Below are 22864 nucleotides of genomic sequence, written 5' to 3'. Positions count from 1 at the left end.
GCCCGGAGTCAGGGAGGGCCAGAACACCGTGTTGCTTGGAAGAGCACTGTACATCAACCCCCGCAACGACCAGCATGACCCCGTCCTTTATATCCTGGAATGCCGGGCCCTTCAATCAACTACTGTCACAGGCCGCCTCGCGATGGAGCACAAGCTTCGGGAACTTTCTTTGGTATACGAGTCGATCAACTAGTGTATGATGGCCGTCTTGGCTGCCTCGTCCCCTGGAATCTCAAAACACTCAGCCTTTTGCCGTGCAGCTGATCCGATCGACCCTGAACTGCCTGCATGCCCCCGCAGGAAGTGAAGATTGCATTGTTTGAAACACGATGATCCCGACCGCAAATCGTCAACGGTGAAAAGAAGCAAAGGATATCTCTTGATGCCTGCACAGAGAAGAACAAGTAGTAGAAACAAGATGTAACAACACAAAAGTCGTATGCTTCGTATACCCCAATACCAGTCGTGGTCCACCACCCCCGCCTCAGAACCGTGCCTTCGTGACATTGCCTACTTGCGCCTCTGTGCACCCGCGGCTGTGAGCTTCTGCGAGATGAAGTCGGCCATCTCATCGGCGTTTGCGCCGTAAGACAAGTGGGCGGGGAGGATGGTGAGCGTGCCCCTGCAGACGGCGTCGCCCGCGGCGCAGATGATCTTGGTCTTCTCCTTGGGGAAGTTGGGAATCTGACCCTTGTCCTGGGTGTTCTGAGTGTCCCCAAAGGTGAAGGCCGCAACGATCTGGTCCTTTTGGGCCTGCGGGAGGTCCTCAACCGCGCGATGGGTGAGTGCCGCGCCCTGACTGTAGCCGCCCACGACAAGCATGGAGTTGGGGCAGTCGGAGTTGGCCTGGGCAATAAGCCTCTTCATCTCGGCAATGCCTTTGGGGTCCGCGCCGCCGGGAAGCGTGTTGGTCGCCAGGCCAGCTGCGTAGTCGACCCCCTCGACAGCTACGCTCTGGAAGTTGGCCTTGACGCCGTTGGCAGTGGGAGGGCCGCAGACGGTGCCCATGTTGCCGACCTCGGTCGAGCCGCGAGCGAAGAACATGATGACGTCCTTGCAGCCGCCCTGGCTGAACTCCTTGGCCGTGGAGCCTACGCGGCCGCTGCGCTGGCGGGCTTCGAGTTCGCGAGCCTCCAGGTCACGAACGTCAACCTCGTTGATGGACGTCTCCGATAGAGTGGGAAAGGCAGCCGCGACGGACGCAAGCGCGAGGATGTTGAGGAACTTCATCGTGACTGGAGTAGCGTTCTGAGACTGACAAGACAAGATGAAATGCTCGCTGAATAGGCTGAAGAGAATCGCGACAAGAGAATGACTGCCTCCGGGGCTGAGATGATGGGCGAGCTAGCTGCTACGTTGAGTTGGATGCCTGAATGACGATGAGATGAAGGTAGTCTAGAAGGGACTTACCATCAGCCTTTATACAGAGTTGCTGCACGTCAGCCCACGCCGTTGGGCCGGCCTTGAGATGAAAGATGGTGCAAACCTCGGCCGTCGTTTGGGCGTTTCCACCATCAAGTCACGCCCGTCCCATAGCTCCAACTCAATTCAGCCAGTCGCATCTCTCAGAGCGCCCAAGTCAGGCAGGGAGACCACTCCCCGAAGAGGTATCCCTTGACATGTAAGATGCATCCGGGGTTCGATGTGGATGATGATATCCTGAGGCGCAGGTTGAATATGGGATGTTCCGAATCGCAAGTCTGTCCTTTTTGGGAAACACAACTCCTCTGCTGGCGAACGCACGGGTTCAAGGGTTCTGGGATGTGCCAGCCAAGCCACCGGGTAGCCCCCTCTGCAGGGTCCAGCAAGCTAGATGTCCCCCCTACGTCCGGAGGCCCAGCATGGAACCTGGTCGATGTCGTTTATCGGAGATCCTAAGGGCGGGATGGACGGTCCCCTGAACCGAGGCACCGGTGGACGTCTTCTCGTCGGTAGCCTAAAGACGATAAAGTAGGGAGCCCCGTTCCGAGCAGTCGATTGGAGAAGGATGGCTGCGTTTCGCAATACCTATACGTTTGGAGAAGGAGCCAGGGTCAACGAGTCTCAGGCCGGGGAGTCGGCCGTTAAGGTTGATGATTCCCGCTTCATGCAGGTCATTTGCTCGTATACGATCCAGAAAGTCATACTTGTCGGTCTAGAAAAAGAAGAAAAAGACTAAAGTTGGCGTCATTCAGCAGCTGCCATGACTAGCGGCGTAGGCAGCGAGAACTGGACGGTTCCAGAAGAATACGACAAGACACTAAAGTAAAAGAGAGAGTAGTCAACAATACTACTTTGGCTTTGGACATCAGACTTCAGACTTCGAAGCAGCTGTCAGTGACCCTCCCGAAATATTGCTTCGCCACTAAGCAGCAATTAGAGTGGGACACAACCATCAGCCACGAGGTTCCCTGCCGGGAAAGACGGCGCTTGTCGATAAAAGGTCAGCTTGCGAGTTTTGACGACGTCCGTTGTGGGCCATCAAGTTGGGTTGAACAGGATGCGTTCTACAAGTTCCAACCTGAAACTTGAGATGACCAGATCGAAACAGAAGATTATTGTCAGCGGAGACTCCTGAACAAGGATGGGGCCGAGGGCTCCGGCCGCTGACTGAGAGGCGCCCCCAACTGCCATGCCTATTCCTGACAAGCAGGCGTTATGCTCCAATCCTTGGTCTGACATTTGGTGTGGTGTGCGACGGTTGACTCAGGTAGCAAAACAAGTCCTCTTTCGGGCAGCTAGGCGAACGCTCGTGTGGCTTGACACTTGTCAGAGGACCGAGCGCCAAATTGGCGAAGGGAACGATGACGCGGGAAGCGCAGAGTTTGGACATAAGGGAGTAGAAGCAACCAGGCGGTTAGGTAGTTCATTGAAGGTACGTCGACCGGACGGTGAGTAAAAAGCAAAAGTGTTTCCAACGTTCTAGACCAGTGGGTCGGTTAACCAACGTCTTTGCGGGATACGAGAAACAGCGGTTGAACGAATTAAAAGATTTGAGATCGACCTGTCAAGGCACCACGAAGAAGCAAAAAAAAACCTGCGAGCGGTTTCGAAGCCGTCCCCCTTGCGTCAATCCCTCATCTGGACAGACTGTTTTTGTTTGTGAGTGGTTGTAGGAGAGCACAATTTCATAATCGGCCGTAGTGAGTGCTGCAGCGGATCTGAGGGCATAATGAGTCGTTAGATTGATGGACCTTGTTGAGCCGAGGTCGGATGCTTGAGGGGGAGGACAAGTCCCTGTCAGTGTTTGAAGGCGTAAAGAAAAATGGAACGAAGGAGGGGAGCCGTGCGCCGGGATAGAAGAACCACAAAGACCAAGCCGAGGCCTGCCGGAGCCGGGCTCACTCACGGAAGTTCAAATCCCGATAAGGTGTCTTCGGATCCGACTTTTCACGTGACCGCGCATGTGGCTGGCCGGTTTATGATTTGGCCGAGTGCCGGGACCGCGGCACATAACCGACTTTCTTCTGGCGAGTGACGTCGTTTCCTCACCGCTGCAGCTGGGACCCTGGATTCGGCAAAACTCTGGTCCAGGACTTCCAGTGTCTAGGCCCAGCTCATCCAGCACCCCACGAATTGTGGGGATCTCTCATCGCTGCACACCACACCACACATTCTCAGCCTTCTGCGTCGTCACACGGCCAACCCATCGCTACCCTGCTGATCCCATTCCCGCGATAGCTCTTACCGACTCACCGATATCTTTCCGCACACCTCTCTCCTTTAGCTCGCAGCCTCTCTCTATCCCGAATAGACACAAGGTCCCTCCCCAACTTTGGAGTTCCTGCGGATTCTCCTAATCAATCATCGTATCTGCATGTCAGCGACCGTTTCCCCTCCGCCGTTTGCTAAGCTCGAGCCTCGCCCCCCACAACCCGAACACGACTTTCGCTGCTCGCCTTAGCTGGAGCCCTCCATTCTTTCACACGCTCCAACACAAACTCGGTAATATTTGTGGTGTATGTCTTCCACAGATCCCACAAATCATTCTCCCGGCCTACCTGGCGACACCCATCATGACTCCGCCACTGTTCCGGTGACGAGCGCCGAGCCCGCGGGGTCGAAGGCTGAAACGCAGCCTCCCGAGCTCGACAACCATGAGAAAGAAAGCAAGCCCGCACTGTCCGCGAAGGCAGCGGGCAAGCAACAGGCGACGGACGACCTGATCGACTTTGGCGACGATAATCTGGAATCGACGCCGGAGACGAAGTCTATCGCCTACTCGGACAGCAAGTCGGCTCGAGAATCAAGCCAGACCGCCTCTGCACCAGCCTCAGAGAATGCACCGGAGCCCATGACTTCCTCGATCGCTACCCTAAAGCCCACGAGTCCTCTGCCTGCCGAAACTGCCACCCAGTACCTCACGATAGAGTCCACGACCTACGTTGACCCAACACCTCCCACTCCCAGCACGTCACAGCCGCCGTCTCGAACGCCGTCGAACGCTACCAAGCGCCGGCCGTCGTCCGAGGCATCCCCAACGAGATCTGACGCCGGCTACGACGAGCGCAGATATGGAAGCGAAGATGAGCAAGAAAATGGATCACGATCCGAAATCCAGAGCATTATGGAGCAATTCACTGGCGATGGTGGAGGACCGGGGGTTGAAGAAGTCATGAGTCCAAGACTGGAGATTGCATCGCCTATGCTGGGTAGTCCTGGCATTCAGCATCCGCCTCGGAAGTCCAGCCTCGAGCCGCTAGTCCCGTCACTGTCCCACCAGGTTCAGGAACTCCAGGGTCTGAGGATACACTCGGCCTCCCCTGCCAGCATTCTTTCTCGAGAGCGGGCCCCCGATGACCAAGGCCCTCCTGTCCCGCCAAAGGACGGTCCTCCCGCAACGCCTTCGCGATCTCACGAAGACAGACAAATGAGCACAGACTCCCAATTGTCTCCTGGTCTGCCTATCCACCGGCCACCGCCTCCTGAACCCGAGCCCGAACCAGCGTTGCCTTTTGACTTTCATCGCTTCCTGGAGCAGTTGCGAAACAAGAAAGCAGACCCGGTTGCCAGATACTTGAAGTCCTTCTTGTCTGAATTCGGGAAGCGACAGTGGATGGTGCATGAGCAAGTCAAGATTATCAGCGACTTCTTGGCCTTTATTGCCAATAAGATGGCGCAATGTGAAGTGTGGAGGGATGTATCCGATGCCGAGTTCGATAACGCTCGTGAAGGTATGGAGAAGTTGGTCATGAACCGGCTCTACACGCAGACTTTCTCGCCTGCGATTCCTCCGCCACAACCGATTCCTGGTGCGAAACCGAAACGGCGAGGGGGTGAGCGACCCATGGGACCCGGGCGACGTGGGCAGCATCAAGAGGACGTGGAACGGGATGATATCCTAACACAAAAGATCAACATCTACGCATGGCTCCGGGAGGAGCATTTAGACATTCCGCCTGCTGGCGACAGCGGAAGGCGGTTCCTCAAGCTCGCCCAACAAGGTTCGTCATTCGAGAGCTTGCGAGACTGCTAGGGCATTCCCTAACGTGTTGTAGAACTCCTCAAGATCAAGTCTTACCGGGCGCCACGGGATAAGATAATCTGCGTCCTTAACTGTTGCAAAGTCATCTTCGGTTAGTTCAGCTCTCGCAAAAGCAATCATGCACCCAGTGAGCTAATCAGCATCAGGGCTTCTCAAGCACTCCAAATCAGACTCATCGGCCGACTCATTTATGCCGCTCTTGATTTATGTCGTCTTGCAAGCCAACCCGGAGCATTTGGTGTCCAACGTCCAGTATATCCTGCGCTTCAGAAATCAAGAGAAGCTTGGTGGCGAGGCAGGCTACTATCTTTCATCGCTGGTAGGTTTATCGTGGTAGTACAGCTTCGCAGCACTTGCTCACTTGTCACAGATGGGCGCCATCCAGTTCATTGAAAACATGGACCGGACAACCCTTACGATCACGGATGAGGAGTTCGAAAAGAACGTTGAGGCAGCTGTGTCTGCGATAGCAGAAAGGCACCGTCTTGACTCGCCGGCAGTCGTGCAGGAGCCCACCTTCTCGGAGAAAACAGGTTTTCAGCTGGGAGACTCCTCCGGCCGACCCTCTATAGACATGGTTGGAGAATCTTCCACACCACGTCGCTCAACATCATCGAACGAAGGCAGCAAAGAAGTCGATGATCAAGCCCCGATTACCGGTCTCCTCCGATCGATACAGAAACCACTCAGCACCATCGGCCGCATGTTTTCTGACGAGCCGTTGCCTGCGCCGCCAGTGCCCAGTAATACCACAAGGCCACCAGGTTCTTCCGAACGATTGTCCCCCAGACCAAGCACAGAGATACCGCCGGATGGGCAACAGCCCGCCCCTCGTCATCAACTGTCGGCTGAGGAGGCTGCAGCCAGGCAGGCGAGCGCCGAGGTTGCAGAAGCGCAACGTCTCAGTAGAGCAGAGCACAATAATGTCGTCGAGACGCTTGCGGGCATGTTTCCCGATCTCGACAGGGACATCATTTCGGACGTGGTATATCAGAAGCAGGGCAGAGTTGGGCAGGCTGTCGACGCCTGCCTTGCCCTATCCAATTGAGGGCATTGTATAGCGGAATCAATAAACACCAGTTGTGCTGGCGAATAAGCGAGTCTTCTGATTTGATGTAGTACTGGCAGCGCTCCTTGTTCTTGACTTTTCTTAGGCTCTTCTGTTCCAGAGTCGTTTGCGATATGGCGAACTGAACTGCATTTTGCATCGCCTTGCGTGCCTTTTTGGTTCGTCAGTCAAGCGACTGCGGACCGTGCTGAGCTAGGAGAGACGCAAGTAACAAGCCTCCCAGGCGTGAAGTGTACATGTTTAAACACTGGACTGTACCACTGGCATACGGACTCTGCTTCGAGTTGGCGATCATTTAGTCCTCATGCCAACTATGTCCAAAGACTAGTTGTTAATCCTTGTTCCCATGATCCAAAAGCAACAGCATCATGTCGCTTGAAGGACTTCATGGTAATATAGGAGAAAAAATAATGAATTTGGCTGAGTGTATAGTCACTTGAACATGATTCATTGCACTGCTTCCAGCTTCGGCCTTACCTATATACCCGTACGTACATGTCCTTAGCTTGAGGTCTTCTCCATCGTCGTCAAGCTCGTCCATCTCGAATTCTAACCAAGTTACCAACGAGAACCTTATCCAACACTCTCAGCCCAATGTATCCCACTGCATCCCAGCCAAAGACTTCCTCTAGTACTTTCAGATCGCCTAGCTCATCTGGGGACTCGTCCGCCAGCAACTAATTCAAGCTACTACCAAAGCTCCATATCGACCACCAATTCGTCGACCTCGCCCATGGTCTAGAGTAGTGAAAACAAAAGGATCGACTACATCCTTCTTGACTGCCTGTTTCAGCACATCTTTTCCGCTCCGCGATTTATGTCAAGATGTACCCTAGTATCTCGATAATTCTAGTCGACCACGCACACCCATTTCATCCCCGTCGCTGCGTCCTCCACTGATATCGACGTAAGAATCGAATTAAATTTTCCTCCTGCACTATAACCATCTTCACCTCTCCTCTCCTATCCTGGGCGTAAGTGACCAACTTTGTCGTTGGCCATCCGGTGACTTTGCTATCCAAAATGAGCACCATTGTTTTGTCCTCGACAACTTTGATTGCTGCTTTTTCCACGGGCGATGTTGCGGGAGCAGACTATCCCCATCATCAGAAGTTCCGGCGGTGTCGAGAGCTTCTGCCCTCATAAGATCGAGAAATCCACCAAGGACGCCCCGAACTCGCCATATAATCCTGATGTCAGTTCCACAAGATCTTTTATATTGAAAGACCCAGGTTGTTGCCTGTTATTCAGACTTTCATGTCATTGCTAGTCAGCGCTATGCTAAAAAGTTATATCCTAACCGACCTTCAGCTCAACACCATGTTCCCAATCTTATATCCTCACTCGAGCTTCAAAAGCGCTCGCATCCCTACTACAGTGTGGGTTCACTAATAAGCCGTCAGGTCCCGGAACACCCCTGCCGCTATCCCACCTACAGCAAGACTGACTAGTACGACGGTCCCTGACCATAAAGAGATCTGTTTCATACAGAATAGTGTTGTTCGAGAGCTACCCAATATGTCTTTTTTTTGTTCTGTAATATCGTCGCCGAGGCGGTGTTGGTATCGGTGTTGGTGATGCTAGCAATCGGCCGCCAGAGACGCGTTTCTTCTCATTCGACAATATGATGATGGCTGACTCAGCGTGATTTAGTGATGAAGTTTAGGAGATCTGGACGAACACTAATTATTGATTTCACCTAGAATCATGCTATGGTACTGGTCATTGCGGTTAATCGAATGTTAACGCTTGATTCGGCTTGTTTCCGGTTCCGAATGAGATGCATTTCGATACTCGCTGATGAGGCAGAGTGTTAGTTCTGAGATGTCTTGCTCGTCTTGCTCGGTCTTGATATTTTCTAGAGTAAGGTCAACCGCACCTGAAACTCCAGTCTGGACAGAACGCAATTACGCCTAGCAATCTGAAATGCTGTGTGCTTCCCGCCATCGCCGGTTCTAGTCTGTTAGTTTTTGGAGTCGATCAATTATAATGCTTACCTACAGCTCTAATTTAATCAAAAGGGTATAAGTTATCCGGATGACTTGCGGAACAAGAGGCAGATTCTGGCCCAGTAATATTCTCATGACGGCGTCGTCTGAGCTCATCATTCTAGCGTGGTCCCCAGCGAGATGTAGGGTTAGTTGGAGTGTTGTATCTTTTCCCCAAACGGACCATGATAACTGAGGATTTATTTACTTCTCTTTTCACCACCTAGTAAGTTTTGAGATCAAGTAGGCTCTGTGTGTGTAATGGCGCGAAGTTTGGTAGAATGGTGCGTGAATGATCTTGTCGCAAGTCATAGCACCGGACAGCTATAAACGCAACCAAAATGGAACCGCTCACCGCTTCTAAAACCCAAGGTCCATAAACGAAGCGGCACATGAAAATTTTGTCGTCATAGTTGATCTTAGTCGACTGAAACCCATGATGAATGGTACGTGAACTGGCGTGCAGGTAGGATCACTAGTTTTTATGTGATGGTGGTTCCAAGCGATGACATGGTCTGCATTGACGTTGGGCCGAAGAACATGTAACAATTTTGGACAGGTACAATGGCTTAGTTTCTAGGACCGGTATTCCGAATGATGTGGGAGGGGAGATGTGGCAGTGCCGAGCTGCCAAGTCCGAATCTTATGATCATGCTTGGCTATAAGAGCGAAGCATGACTTGAAAGGCTTACGGTTGAAGTCTGGCACTAACTCTTCCCCTGTAGAATCAGTGACTGCGGTACACATATTTTTGGATGAAGTCTAGCATTCGACAAAGCTGCTAGGCTAATGGGGCTTCAGTCGTAGGCTTCAACTTATTACTCGTGAGTACTTTCTTTTTCTGCAATTACTACCAGCGTATGCACACCGAGGAGTAAAAGTTCTTCAATCTAGTATGACCACATGATAACAATCGTGGGAGTCCGATGGCCAAGACGCATTGGGAACAGTTCCGTATTTAGCGCGAAAGGAGCCATGGAGCAACAGAAACAAGGTGTACAGATGCTCGAGGATTGTAATCAGATCATTTACCGCAAACAATACGTCGCAAGTTTCGGGTGGATGTCGTAGTTGACAGGTTCCAACCAATGCACAGCGTTTCCAGCAAAGAACACACTTACACCAAAACACTATCACAGAATCAGCGACTAACGTGAGACGATTCGTTGCCCTGAAAACCATGGGAAAATTCAATACAACCGCCTTGCCGTTGCTACTCTGTGGCTTGAGAGAAGCGTGACTCGCGCAAGTGAAGCAAAGGGGCCACTTTTGTCGCGATGGGGCGGGAGACTTCCGTAGATATTTCGCGAGAGAAGGTCCGCTTGTATTGGGAGTAAGGAGATCATCGAGGTAGGCGTTTGTTGGAGTTGTCAAATACTTTGACAGCTGGCGCGGTGAGTATCGCATTCCGTTAACTCGGCTCCTGTCCGGCCAGGCCCTTGTTAAGGGGCCCGGGTTAGGTTGAAGCCGGCCTGCAGCGGGGATCTTAGTCAAGGGGTTGCGGTGTGGGCGGGCCCCAGCTGAGGTTAGGTACTGATAAGCACGGAGGTCGCTGAAGGAACGACCCTAGAAAAATAACCTTAATGCTTAACTCAAACTCTGCTTTCCTCGCCTCCAATTTCGTCAACCTCACCTCCTCATCGCGGGCTTCCCAAGTGAGCCATCCAGCGGTCCGAAACCTTGGAACCGCCCCAGACCCCTTTTTAAGCCCTGCTGGACAGGCTAGAAGGCGGAATCTGGCCTGATGTCGTTTCGCGCCTCCCGGTTTTCGGGCATGCTTACGATTTTGAGGCTGTGGCTCTTACAGGGGCTTAAACACTTGGCGGGGGTTTCATATGGCCCAACATGGGGAAATCGACCAGCTCTTCACACGCACTAAGTGCTTGGGGCTTGGTGAGCTCCCTTTCGGCATACCAATTCCATGGTCAATGCAGCGAACCTTAACCCCCTGGACGCTGCCCATGTTCGTCTCTTCCTTAGAAAGGCTGAGGGTCGCACTGAACGCCGCTGACGTGTGTCAGGTGTCGTTCGTGGGGATTTACTGCGGAGAAGAAAACACTTCTGTATGGCCTCAGATATACTACAGATTCGTTCTTATGGTGCAACTAGCAATGATATGAACCGGCCTTAAAAACAAGTTGCCAGAATGCAATGCCGATAATAAGTAATCATGACTTTCCATTACAGCACGAAGGCCAACAGACAACGCCTTGACATTGCCTCACCAATCTATCATAAACAATCCGCATCATGTCGCGCGGCCATAATTCTCTTGCGATCATCACCGCAACTAGGGACGCCGCTGAGAGCCCCAACTATCCGAGAATGTCGGGTTTCATGTCCCAGCTTAAGCCTGAGCAAGACTAGAAAGATTCAGCCTGGCTGACGGCAGGACCCGATTCCGGTCTACATGTTCTGATTCTAAGGGGCTCTTGCCAGCCAAGGCCACTTACCCTTGACAGTCCCAAGCATCCCGAGTATGCCGGCCAAGCCTCAAGTGTGTCCGTGTCCAGCCGTTCCCTCAACCTCACTCGCCAGTCCAGATTCAGCCCTGGCTAGATGCCCCTGCAAGAGCCGCAAACCCAAAACAGACAGTCCCAAGCTCTTCATCCCTTCTCTTGGAACCGTTCCGTCACTCTTCAGATGGCAACACGACATTTGGTCCCATCTCGACCCGGTCAGAGAGATGCGGCCAGGTTGGTAACACACCTGGTATCCCGCCGTCGCTACCGCCCTCACTACTCCCAGCTCGGCTAACACCGCCAGCCCAACGCCGGACTTGTTACCTTCTCAAACACTCTCACCCGGGGCAACTCCACGAATGACGATACCTAGACATCTCCTTCACACAAACTCCAACACGCCCTTGCTGCACCAATCGAGCCCTGGGCCAGCCACAACCACACCCATCCGTGCATCCGATCTTCCGTGTGCCGGCTGTTGCGGCCCATGCTCGTCAGCCAAGACGACAACAGACCAGGCCCCTTTGAATATAATGACTTTGCCGCTTCCTCTCGTAGTCTCAGTGATCAGCAGGACTGTCAACTCTTTTCTTCATCCGCGCGCCCTCTTGTTCATTCGTTTCTTTCCAGCACTCGGTGACTTCACTCATCCAGTCCGCTGCAGTTTGCTTATTTCGTTTCAATCATCTAGAGACCGGTATCTCGACTCCGTTTAGAGGCGAGCCTCATACGTTCCTTTATTCCTTCTTGTGTCTTTCTTTTCTCAACCGACGACGACATCTCATCGAGCCGTCAGAACAAGCAGTCCCTTCTAGCCCGACACGATGCTTTCTCGATACGGCGTCATATCATGGCTGGCCTTCTCGACATTGGTCGCCGCTAACCCTCCGCCACCGGCCGTACAGCAGTGCGAGCCTAAAACCGAGACCATCGTACACACCCAGACCATCCACGAGACCGTTCACGTCACTGTTCCAGGGGAAAAAGAGACTGTCCATGTGACGGTACCAACTATCATCCATCAGACCGTCCCGGTCCATGTCACTATCCCCACGACGATAAAAGAGACCGTCCACGTCACGGCCCCGGCGCAGACCGTCAAGGAGACCGTCCATGTCACATCCACTATCACCACGGAACGCGTCAAGACGGAGAAAGTGGTCCAGACGCAGCCGCCAGTCCACGTCACCGTCACCAAGACTGAGGAGAAGAAGATCGTCCACACAGCGGTCTTGACCCAGTCCGTTCCCGTAACGGTCGTCAAGACGGAGAAGCAGGAGGTACTCAAGACCGTGACCCAGACGCAGTCCGTCGCCGTCACCCACGTCCAAACTCAAATCCACACGCAGACTTTGGTACACACCAAGGTCGAGACGAAGCGGGAGGTCCAGACCCAGACGCTCGTCCACACCATGGTCGAGACGAAGAAGGAGATCCAGACCGTGCCCGTTACCCAAATTCAAACACAGATCCAGACCCAAATCCACACCGTTCCGGTCACTCGGACCGAGACCAAGGATCGGGTCCAGACGGTGGTCCAAACGCTTCCGCCGGTCACCCACGTCGTCACCCAAGAGCGCGTCGTCTCAGTTCCGTTGACCGTGCCAGTTCACGTCACAAAGGTCGAGGAGAAGATCCTCACTCAGACACAGGTCGTGACTTCGATCCAGCAGGTCCCGGTTCACGTCACCCAAGTCGTAACGCAAGAGCTGCCCATCACCCGCGAGGTCACGAGGGTCTCCCACCAGCTTGTCACGACGACTCTTCTCCAGACTGTTGTCCAGACAAGCGTCAACAATGTCCGAGAGACGGTGCACGTCACTCTCCCGCCTCAGATCGTCAAAGAAACCGTCCACGTTACCATGCCTCCCCAGGTTGTAAAGGAAACGGTCCATGTTACCCAGCCGCCCCAAGTTGTGCAGGAGACCGTCCAGGTCACCCAGCCTCCTCAGGTCGTCAAGGAGACGGTTCATATCACCTTGCCACCCCAGATTGTCAAGGAGACGGTTCACGTCACACTGCCACCCCAGATTGTCAAGGAGACGGTCCACGTTACTCAGCCTCCACACGTCGTCAAGGAGACGGTTCACATCACTCAACCTCCCCAAACCGTTCACGTTACCCTGCCGCCTCACGTGATTCACCAGACAGTCCATGTCACTCAAACAGTAAGCCACTGTGGTACAACTGTAGCAGCTCCCGTTCTAGGCCATGAGCCCTCTCCTCCGCCTGCAGTCCACCCGCCCGCAGCATCTGTACCACCTGTTCACGAGGTTCCCCCGCCAGCGCACCAGACGATGCCATCGGTTAGACCTCACGAATCTGCCCCTTCGACTCATACTCCTCCACCAGCGCAGCATGTTCCTTCGGCTGCGCCCCCAGTTCACGAGGCACCGGCATCGGCAGCCCCTCCCGCGTATATGCCACCCCGTCCGCAGCAGTCCCTGTGCATATGATGCCTCCCGCAGAAGCGGCTCCTTCAGCGCACCCAGCAGCTCCAGCGGAGGCCGCGCCTCCTGCTCATCAAGCACCGCCGTCAGAGGCTATGCCTATTCACACGCCTCCCACGGAGGCGGCACCCGTACACGCACCCACTGAGACGCCTGCTGTACCTGCAGAGCCGCCCGTACCAGCACATCCCATGAGGATGAGGTTCATGCGGCGGACGGAATAAAGAGTTGGGTAGGAAGGGAACGGGTAGGGAGGAGGATAGATATGAATCATAGACATAAGGTCAAAGGATATTGTGCGCGTATAACTTTCTTACATGTAATCTAAATATTAGACGGTAGCTATGACGCCGGACGAAGTTTGATACCCTGTCAGGCGAACTTGAATGGACCACTTATTAATACCTCTCATGATTTTGCACTGTTAAGTCACTATATGAGGATCGAAGAGTACTGTGAAGGCTCTTGCTGAGAAGAGCCCAGATATCACATCCTACTTCGGGGAGCGATAAGAGACACATGCAATATCACTTGAGCCGCCACTCGGTACCCAGTTGTGGACGACCACAGAGTTGAGACACCATTTTTCGAGACATACGGACAGCGTCGCAAGGTTGCAGCCAGATCGCAAGTGTCGTGACCGGTTATCATCCGAGACCCCACTCATGACTCTCTGCGTGAAGGCGTCGCTGATGGTAACTCTACGTGGAAAGGACATCCGTGAACCTCGTAGATTGATGAGCTTTGAAGCTAGTGTATTTTGATCATGGCTCTCATTGAGTATTTGTACAGCTATGTATGTATGTGCATAGTGTAAGAAACACTTCACCTCGGAAACCGCCTTGGTTTCCCCGCCAGCCTCTTACAACAGGTAAGTTGCAAGCAGTGACAGGCCGATCAAGGACATTAGCATACCCGGGGCGGAGGCAGCAGCTCCAGAACCGGGTACGGATGTGGGAGTGGCTGTGGGCGCCGTTCCGTTTGCAGAGTGCTTTGACGCATTAAACTGGGCAACAATGAACTCGACGGCGTCATCGGTGTAGTTAACAAAGTAGGATCCGTGAACACCGGTGTTGTTCCCGTCATCGCAGTAAATATCGCCAGTGTCGCAAAAGGACTCAATCTTGGAGGCGTAGGCCTTGCAAGCCGTGATGTTTTCACGAGGGAAGAGCTAGACACCCAGTCAGCGACGGTTCTAACATACGGGTGCTCTGATTTAAGCATTTCATCAAGGCGACTTACGCCGTTGTGAGTGCTGGTGCCCCTGTTCCAGGATGCGGTGGCGTTGTGCGTGGGGTCTCCAAAGAGAATGACGGCGATGACTGCAGGTTCAATCCGTTACTTTGTAGTGCATTGCGAGGGGAACAGGGACAACAAACCACTTTGGTCTACGACAGATGCAATCACGGGAGTCGTAACGTTGAAATCCAGATCCAGTTCATCGCTTTTGTCGTCTTGGGTGTTGCCGCACAAGGCGTCGCCTGCAACGTGCGCACCCTGAGTCCATGCGTGTCAGCGGGAAAACCAAAGTCAATTCGAAACCGTCGCATTTTCGTGTCCAATTGTGGGCAGTCTGGCGTTCAAGTAAAGGCATGCATGTATGAACCTTTGTGATGTCGGGGTGAGCTTACCTGAGAGTAGCCCAACATCACGACCTTGGAGTTCGGGCATCGTGAGTTGTACTGCGTCAATGCAGTCTTCATGGCCCCCGTACCAACTGCGACGGAACTAGAGTAGTTGTCAAACGTCGCGGGGTAGTCGAGGGGCGCGATCTGAGACCCAGAGATGGCAGCCACAACGCCGTTGGCGACACTGCCGATTCGACCAGATCCGGGAGGCTCGTTGCTCCCGCGGGCCACGATGAGGTGGACGCCGGTGGCGCAGGTAGCGGTCGAGTTCTGCGCCGAAGCGCTAGCGGCGAGTAAGCCCGCGACGGCGGCGGTAGTGGTCTTGACCCTCATTGCGTTGTTGTGGAGGATGGAATGTGTCTTACACGCTGTGACAACCGCCGGGGCTCGAGGATCAGATTAGGGAGAAACGGAAACCAAAAGGCTCATGGGCCAAGAGCTTGCAACTAAAAGCCAAGGGAAGAGCGAGGTATTTAAAGGATCGCCAGTACATTACGTCGCAGGCTCACCGAGCCTGTTAGCCTGGCCTAGAAACTAAGAAAAATGCAAGCCGCGCCTCGGTCCGGTCGGCATGACAGCACCGGTAAGACAGTTCTCCAACTGTCCTGCGTCACCAAAGCGATGCCATTTGCTGCTCCTTCTACGTTCACCAAAGCTCTGGAGCACCACCGATGAGTTGGTTGGGGGGAGGACTAGGTAGTGCATGAGGATGTGTTCGATCGTCAGGGGTCATCCCAGACGGCCCCAATGACGAAGCGAGAGAAGGCCCGCTCGCAGCAAACGCCATCGATGTTCTTCTCTATTTCATTTGCAAACTGGGACTGACAATGAACAACAGGGAGGGGCCTTGGTGCATGGATCCACCAACGAGCTGCCGCGCGTGGTTAGTTCCTCGCCATCCCGCGAGAAGGTGACCTTAAATGGAGAGCTAGTCTGGGGATTCGAGAGAGGGGTTCAAGTAATATGTAGTGAGCATCGGCATTGTGTCCAAATGAAGCATCGCGCTTCAATACCCCAAGTCTTCGGGTCCTTTGGCGCCTAGCACTCCTTTTCCACTTCCACCATTGGCCAATTTGACCCGCTGAGCTCCGGTTTCCCCGGCAAGGTCGGGGTTACTGGGAGACTTGTGGACTTTGAGTGCGGGGAAGGAGAATACATAACCATGCGTGGAGAGACGCCTTGCCCGAGTGGTTAGCTTCCCGATCTATAAGGAAGAAATGCCGAAGTTGTGAACAAACCGAGGCTGTCGCCGTTAGGGGTGTTTGCTAGACTCACCACTCAGACCGAGCGTTAAGTGGCCGGCGTTGTGTTATACATGTTCTTTTGATACGCTCCTGACAAGCAACACAAGACTATTAGAGGGATGAAGGAAAAAGCATACCAATATGCACTTTTTTCTGGCAGAATCGATACCTGCAGCGTCTGCTGATAACTTTCACAGATGTTAGCATTGGCAAGGAAGCCATAACATGATGAGAATACTACCCTAATGACTCTGTACCGTCAGTCTCATCGCGATCTCACTGTTTATTTTGTTGTTGCATCGATCGCGTGCTTTGCAACAAGCCTGTTGGTCACATCCTCATATCGAGCTGCTAAAATAATTGCGAAGTATATAGTCCGGCAACTTGGTTCCTCATTCTTCATTGCATCCACGGTTGACTCCACCTGCGCCCCTTGCATCAGCGGCAACCTCGGCTTGAGCAGCTCACCTTTTGTAACACGATCATGCTAGAAGATGATAGCAACGTACAAGAGTAAAATTTCGAGAGTTGTTGCTTTAAACACACCTTGCCGGTAGGGGTTAAAGGTTGTTTGGTCTTCGTCTTTTTTCTTTCCCCCCCTTTTTTTCTTTTTACATGATGTTTTTGATACTTTTGCGTGGTACTGAGTGTATGAGGCACTTCAAAGCATGGTCATCGTCTTTCAGGTAGACGCCAGAGGTTTGGGCTGGTAATTAGTAGAAGCCTCGATCACAAGAATTGGCCATCAATAGGTTCACCCGAGTCTAACGTGTGTCCTTTCCTTAGAAATCTATTGACATTGGCCTGAACATGTGAGAAAGTCCTCACGCCGCCGACAAGAACTTGTAACGGCGAATATACTCGTTGCCTCGCTAACTTCGAATGTCGACCCATGGTGTACAAGCAGCCCAGTAGAGGCTGCTTTAGGTATATTATGAGTATTTAGTATTGACACGACACGGAAGTTTAAATTCAAGTATATGAACATAGCACCTCATCTCGTTGTCTCTTTACTTTTGTTTCCGAAAAGCTGCTGTCAGTCGCCGAAGCATCGCCACAGGTCGTTCGTTGTTTCCTTAAGCGGTTTACCTTTCGACATGTGTTATAACCTGTTCGACTGAATACTATTTAAGCGAGTCTCTGGAAAATATTTTGATCGTATTCTGCGAGTTAGATGATCAAATCAACAGGGTACACACGCTGTCTGCTCCTGCAAAACTTTAGTCCGTATAGTTGATGGTCTCATTTTGGGTTATAAGAAGTAAATGGCGACGTAAGTGATGACGGCATTGAGTGGAAATCCTACTTATTGCTTTCTAGGGAACATTTTGGCAGTTCTTCCTATATCATTGACTGAGAAAACCTCGCTGCCACAGTGACACCATTCCTGGCCCAGTTTCCGATATCTACCCGTACATAACGGGCTTCCGAAACTTCAGCAAGCAGCCTCTTCTTGTGAAAGAATATCAGTCTGTGACACAGAACTTTAGGACGCTAATGTCCAGGTACTGTAGACGTAAACCCTTTGTGGTATCACTTAAGCCAGTAATGTCCTTGACACGAAGCCGCCAGAGCTGATGACATGATCAACTGGCATCTTAGATCAAAAGAATTCAACCTTGACACGTATTGTTTTCAGTATCAGCGGTGCACCCTCCTGTTTGATCCTCTTGCCAGGCGTTTGTCATTGTTCTATCGAAGTGCCAAGATGGAGACCATACTCAACATACATGACATAGTGAGTCACGTACTTCAGTTGTAAAGAGTTGCACATTCAAGATCGATTCAAGGCCATAGTAACTCATTCTTGGAATGTATATTGGAAGCGCGCAGGGTGATCAGGTCTATAGAGAGCATTGCGGTGCGGTGAGCAACCACGACCTCCCCCTATATTTACGCAAGATGCCTATAGCCAGTTACTATTTATCTGTCTTGATCAGGTCCAATCTGACCTACTCAAGCTTGACCGCAGCGCGATGGATAAAGTAGTCTCCCAGGGCTCTTGTTTAGGTATGATCAAGATGTTGGTCATCACGAAAGATAAAAAATATGTTTCCTCAATTCTCCCTTAGAGACAGAAAAGTCAGTTGAGTGTGTGTGTTGATTGATGGTGTCTGATCTGTGTCTCACAAGCTAGAGAGGTTTCTACGCCCCTGATCAGACCCTGCGTAGCTAAGAAAAAAATAAAGCAACGCAAAGACCACTGTCAATGGGAGCAGGAAACCCTGCCCTGTTCCAATATGTACCATTCAAGATGCTTTTGCTTAGATTTAAAGGCGACACGACGGTATTCTGATTATCTCATTATTGACGTAATTGTATTAGATTGTGTTGGACTTGAGACTGGCTTGTTATAGTTTTCAAGCCTCAACCGTATTCTTGCTCACTACGCCTCTCGCAAACTCTCCGAAAGTGATGTGCTGATCCGCATCGACCTCCTCTCCAAGGTTGGGTTGTGTGAATACCGCAAGCGTATTTCTCGCCACCCTTCCATTACTCATAGAGGGCCGTACGCCTCGTACAAAATGTGGAACAGCCTTGAACTTCCCCTTCGTAATTCTCTCTAGCGCCTCGCCTGTCTGGAATGCTATGCAATCTTTTGGAATCTTGACTTGAACAGTTTCTCCATTTCGAGATTTGATGTAAAGTCCGGCCAAAGGATCCGGACTACCTGACATCTCTTCCAGCGGTGGAAGTATTGAGGCGGCATTCTGGGCGGAGACTGAAGTCGATGTTGTGTGCTCGTCAACAAACATGGCAGATGTTAGAGCCGTCAACACGGAGTGATCCAAATGCACACCGCACCAATCATCTTCGTTCGTGCTTGAGCTTTCTTGAGACTGGGGGTAGTAGTGAAGTAGCCTGGCTTTGGTGGTGTTGCTTGTGCTGACGACGTGCTCGACGTAACCCTTCGTGTAACCTTCGATCTCCCGTTCGGCGTATTGGTCACATGCACGAGCGACTAGAACAGCGGTATCGATCAGGAGACGGCAAAGATCTTCCAGGCTGTTTTTAAAACCCGGTAGAACAGTGTCTTTAGGCCAGATGTTGGGTGACAGATATTCCGGGAAGTTTTCGGGAGAAAATTCGGCAGTAGGTTTCGCGCAATTCAGCTTGGGGTCTGTGTAAAAAGCGCAGTTGGCATAGAACGACCCTTTGAATGTATCAACTTGTCCGTCTTTTAATTGCTCTTTACCCAATGACCAGCCGGTGAGGTACTTTGCAGCCGCGTTTTCAATCTTTGCTATGAGATGTGTTAGATTTCACCATCGGATTCGAGGGACACGATTACACTATACCGAGCTCTTCTTCGGGAAGGTTTCCGAGATAGGACGCGTAAGATAGTGCCTGGCGCCTAAGCTGGGGAAACTCGGGGGGGACATCTTTAACGACTAAGATTCCGAGAGAGTCTGGACCGAAAGCCTCAACAAGCCTCTCAAAAGGGACATCTCCTGGGATTCTGGTTAGTAGGAATTGGTTTAACTACCATGCTGTAAACAAACCGGTTTTTAAGTCCGTGAGTGATACTACAACTGGTTGAGCAACGGTGACATCTGGTCCACGCATTGTAAAGTTGTTCCTTGAACTGGAGTTACAGTCTTTTGGGTGATTTTGCAGTTTCCAAGGTGAGGAAAGTCTTGTTTGGAGGATTAGCACGAAAAAAAGAGTTGCAATCATCCAGAATTGATGGCTGCCTTTGTATATATTTCTCGAGACAAAATATTGGAGCAATTTTATGATGTCTGTCTGGAATAGAAGTGCTATTGGGCAATTCTTACGAGTCTCGGAGGTTGGCTGGGGCAAGTGGAGCGCGAAACAAGCGTAGGGCCACTTACTAGATCTGACCGGTTAAGCACCGCAACCACACCCCGATTGGTTGATATTTACGACACCACATTTACGACACAACACGGATGAAAGACATACTCTGACTGTTGCACAACTGCTCTGCGGCTGAAAAGCATGATTGGCCGTCATTTACGACGTCCCAATTCTCCTCCTACAAAAACTGACTTGCAACCTTTCTTTTTTGGAAATCGTTTATTTGTTTTGACATGGGACAAGAAAATGCTCCCTTGCCACATTAGAGCTCCGACGGCGTAGGTTCAAAAGTATTCTACAACAACCGTACCTAGAAAGTGCTCCTTGTTACACCCGGCAGTCTTGCAAATCTTCGACCGCATATTGGAGGTAGGGCGTAGCTTCGTTAAAACAGGCTTGCCGTCAAGGCCTGGCAACAGTCTCTGGTAGACCTTATGCACCCGACCCGTCTCTTGTACAGAAACATCTTTCAGCCAGAACCACCTGGACTTTGGTGGTACAAATCCATTCTCATCTCGGCCGGACTCCTCGAGTATCAAGGCCCCCAGGATCCCGTCCATTTTTGACACCACATCCCAGGAGACCATAGAAGACGGAATTTCGTGAAGAGCTTGGAGTGCAGTCATGCGGATGTCGTGATTCCTACATGCGCGTACAACTGTGCAAAGGGGCAAGATAAGACCCTGTCCAAGCAGAACAGAGGTTGGACGTGGTTGCGAGACACAGTCGCGGTAGAGATCAACACACTGGAACGTGAGATCCCGAAACTCATTCTCGAAAGCGTCATAGGCTATCTCGGTTGGGTCGAGACAGCATGTGAGGGTTATGTAGAGAAGTAGCCAGTGAATCTGCACGATTCTAAGGCCCTTCTTAGTTCCAGTGTCGATCTTCGGACTTTGGACATAGTATTGTATAATTGTTTTCCATCTCTGCAGCTGCGAGAGGAAGTTATGCTGGTGGATAGTAAGACTGCGGAGTGTTTCCAGATCGACGCCATTTGCTGCTGTATCGGCGGTGTTGCCAACGAAACTAACGCCAAAGGTGAAGAACCTGCACCATGAGATGAAGAATTTCGATAGAGAGTCATGTTCCGGGTTGTGGAAGTCAGAGCCAGGATCGATCTTGAACGGGTGAGTATGCCGCCGCAGTGGTTGGAGTGATTGTGAGACATGGCTCATGGCTGCCATGCAGGGCAACACATGCTCCATGTCGTCAAACTCGGCGTCTCGAGGTTGTGTTTCACTATTGCCGGAATCGCTCTCAAACATAGTGATGCAGTCCTTTAGCAGGCCAAGGCATGAGTTGAGAAGAAGCTCGGCTGTCTTGGGCTCTCCCTGGAGCAGCTCGTAAACAACGAGTAGCAGAGTAGTGATAACAATAGTCGTTGGTGATGACGCCGTGATCAACTCCATCCGTTCCCTTAAAGACTTTACTGCTTTCAAGTGATGTCGCAAAGCAACCTCGCGATGCTCTGTTACAGCCTGATCATCCGAAGATAGTGGCAAGACCTTCCTTCGAATCAGGCCTTGCTTCGTGTCTTGCGGTGAAGCACGGATGAGTGCTCCAACGGCCAAAATTGAATGGTGAATACAGTCATCTTGCAGACCTTCACCAATGACCAGGTAAGACCAATTTGGGCTGGTATAATAACCTGCCAAGTTGGTTGAAACCTGATGGCGAAAATAGTCGAAGTAAATGCCATCCTTGCGATACACCTCGGGGAGGCTTGAAAGAGATCGAGGGATTTGGGTCGTCGTGGACAGGACAAGTTCCGAGCTGCAAGAATCAATCTTAGACGACGTAGAGCGGGGTGCGATGAGTAGCGGGGTCGTCCGGCGGACAATGGTTTGATTTTGCCTTCTCCTCCTCCTATCGATGCGGTCAACGTAGCCTTCGCACGTTACGCCGACCTTCTCGCATCGGAAACAAGTGGGCTTCCGCTCGTCGCACTTGACATGGCGAGTCTTGCAGGTGGCACATCCGGTACGGGCCTTCGGTCCACCCGCCCTCCGTCGCTTGGTCTCCTCCGTCGGCGAGGCCCGTTCGCTGGGGGTGGCTTCGGGGGATGTCACCTCCAACGGCTTAGGCAAGATCCAGGGCCCGATCTTGGAGGCCAGGTCTGGACCGTGTTGCTCCATTTGTTTTTGTTTTATGTGCGCTGCTCGAGTTGGATTGGCTGACTATGCGGGAAAGTGGTGCGATTCTTGCTCATAAGAGAGGGAAAGCTCGAGGAGCAGAGGAAAAGGCACACCTTATCCGCTCAGGGGAAGATTGATCTGTGGGATAAATGCAACGCGTCAGTTGGCAAAAACATCGTATCCACCAGAGCCCCCAGATTACGGGGTTCATGCATGACAATGGATGCAACATTATTCGCGCGTTCTCTTATCAGAACCTCCTGTGAATGGCCAGTCGGCTGCTCGTAATTATAAGCCAATCAGAAAACTGTGCTCTAGCTGGGGTTGTCTAGACTAACAAGATGCGGACTGATAAGTCGGCAAATAAGCCGAGAGAACCCTGGCTCGACCAACTGAAGATTCAGATGCTTGTGTTGTCGATGTGGTCGAGACGCCTTCATTGTAATATTCCTGTCAAAGTCGTCGGAAGCATCGAGAAAAGAGTCCACCGCATGAGATTTGTGATCGATGATGCTGACTAGTCAACCAACCTTTTGAAATAGGAATGCCAACATATTCTATCCTGCTTTCCAAGATGTTAAACAAAGTGATCTTCTATT

At 51.9% G+C, this 22864-nt stretch overlaps 5 protein-coding genes across 5 annotated transcripts; 2 read left to right on the top strand and 3 right to left on the bottom strand.

Moving 5' to 3' along the window:
• Nucleotides 1–510: 510 nt before the first annotated feature.
• On the bottom strand, nucleotides 511–1230 carry ColSpa_08450 (putative cysteine protease atg4; the record flags this gene model as incomplete). The annotated part of the gene is made up of 1 exon (XM_049274662.1): nucleotides 511–1230. The coding sequence occupies one exon, from the start codon at nucleotides 1228–1230 to the stop codon at nucleotides 511–513; it is 720 nt and encodes a 239-aa protein (XP_049130619.1).
• Nucleotides 1231–3940: 2710 nt separating this feature from the next.
• ColSpa_08449 (vacuolar protein sorting-associated protein vps5) lies at nucleotides 3941–6512 on the top strand (the record flags this gene model as incomplete). The annotated part of the gene is made up of 5 exons (XM_049274661.1): nucleotides 3941–4877; nucleotides 5154–5423; nucleotides 5478–5555; nucleotides 5611–5783; nucleotides 5835–6512. 5 exons carry the CDS (start codon nucleotides 3941–3943, stop codon nucleotides 6510–6512), a joined length of 2136 nt encoding a protein of 711 aa, XP_049130618.1.
• Nucleotides 6513–11807: 5295 nt separating this feature from the next.
• Nucleotides 11808–13581, top strand: ColSpa_08448 (polycystic kidney disease protein 1-like 3; the record flags this gene model as incomplete). The annotated part of the gene is made up of 2 exons (XM_049274660.1): nucleotides 11808–13151; nucleotides 13192–13581. The coding sequence occupies 2 exons, from the start codon at nucleotides 11808–11810 to the stop codon at nucleotides 13579–13581; spliced, it is 1734 nt and encodes a 577-aa protein (XP_049130617.1).
• Nucleotides 13582–14295: 714 nt separating this feature from the next.
• On the bottom strand, nucleotides 14296–15394 carry ColSpa_08447 (acetylxylan esterase 2; the record flags this gene model as incomplete). The annotated part of the gene is made up of 4 exons (XM_049274659.1): nucleotides 14296–14604; nucleotides 14676–14755; nucleotides 14813–14930; nucleotides 15065–15394. The coding sequence occupies 4 exons, from the start codon at nucleotides 15392–15394 to the stop codon at nucleotides 14296–14298; spliced, it is 837 nt and encodes a 278-aa protein (XP_049130616.1).
• Nucleotides 15395–20411: 5017 nt separating this feature from the next.
• On the bottom strand, nucleotides 20412–22265 carry ColSpa_08446 (beauvericin cluster-specific repressor BEA4; the record flags this gene model as incomplete). The annotated part of the gene is made up of 1 exon (XM_049274658.1): nucleotides 20412–22265. The coding sequence occupies one exon, from the start codon at nucleotides 22263–22265 to the stop codon at nucleotides 20412–20414; it is 1854 nt and encodes a 617-aa protein (XP_049130615.1).
• Nucleotides 22266–22864: the final 599 nt, after the last annotated feature.

This window comes from Colletotrichum spaethianum (genome assembly GCF_022836535.1).
Source record: "Colletotrichum spaethianum MAFF 239500 DNA, contig22, whole genome shotgun sequence".
In the NCBI taxonomy this organism is placed as follows: Eukaryota; Fungi; Ascomycota; class Sordariomycetes; order Glomerellales; family Glomerellaceae; genus Colletotrichum; species Colletotrichum spaethianum.
The sequence above is the reverse complement of the archived record's forward strand: the minus strand, read 5'-3'. Positions and strand labels throughout refer to the sequence as shown.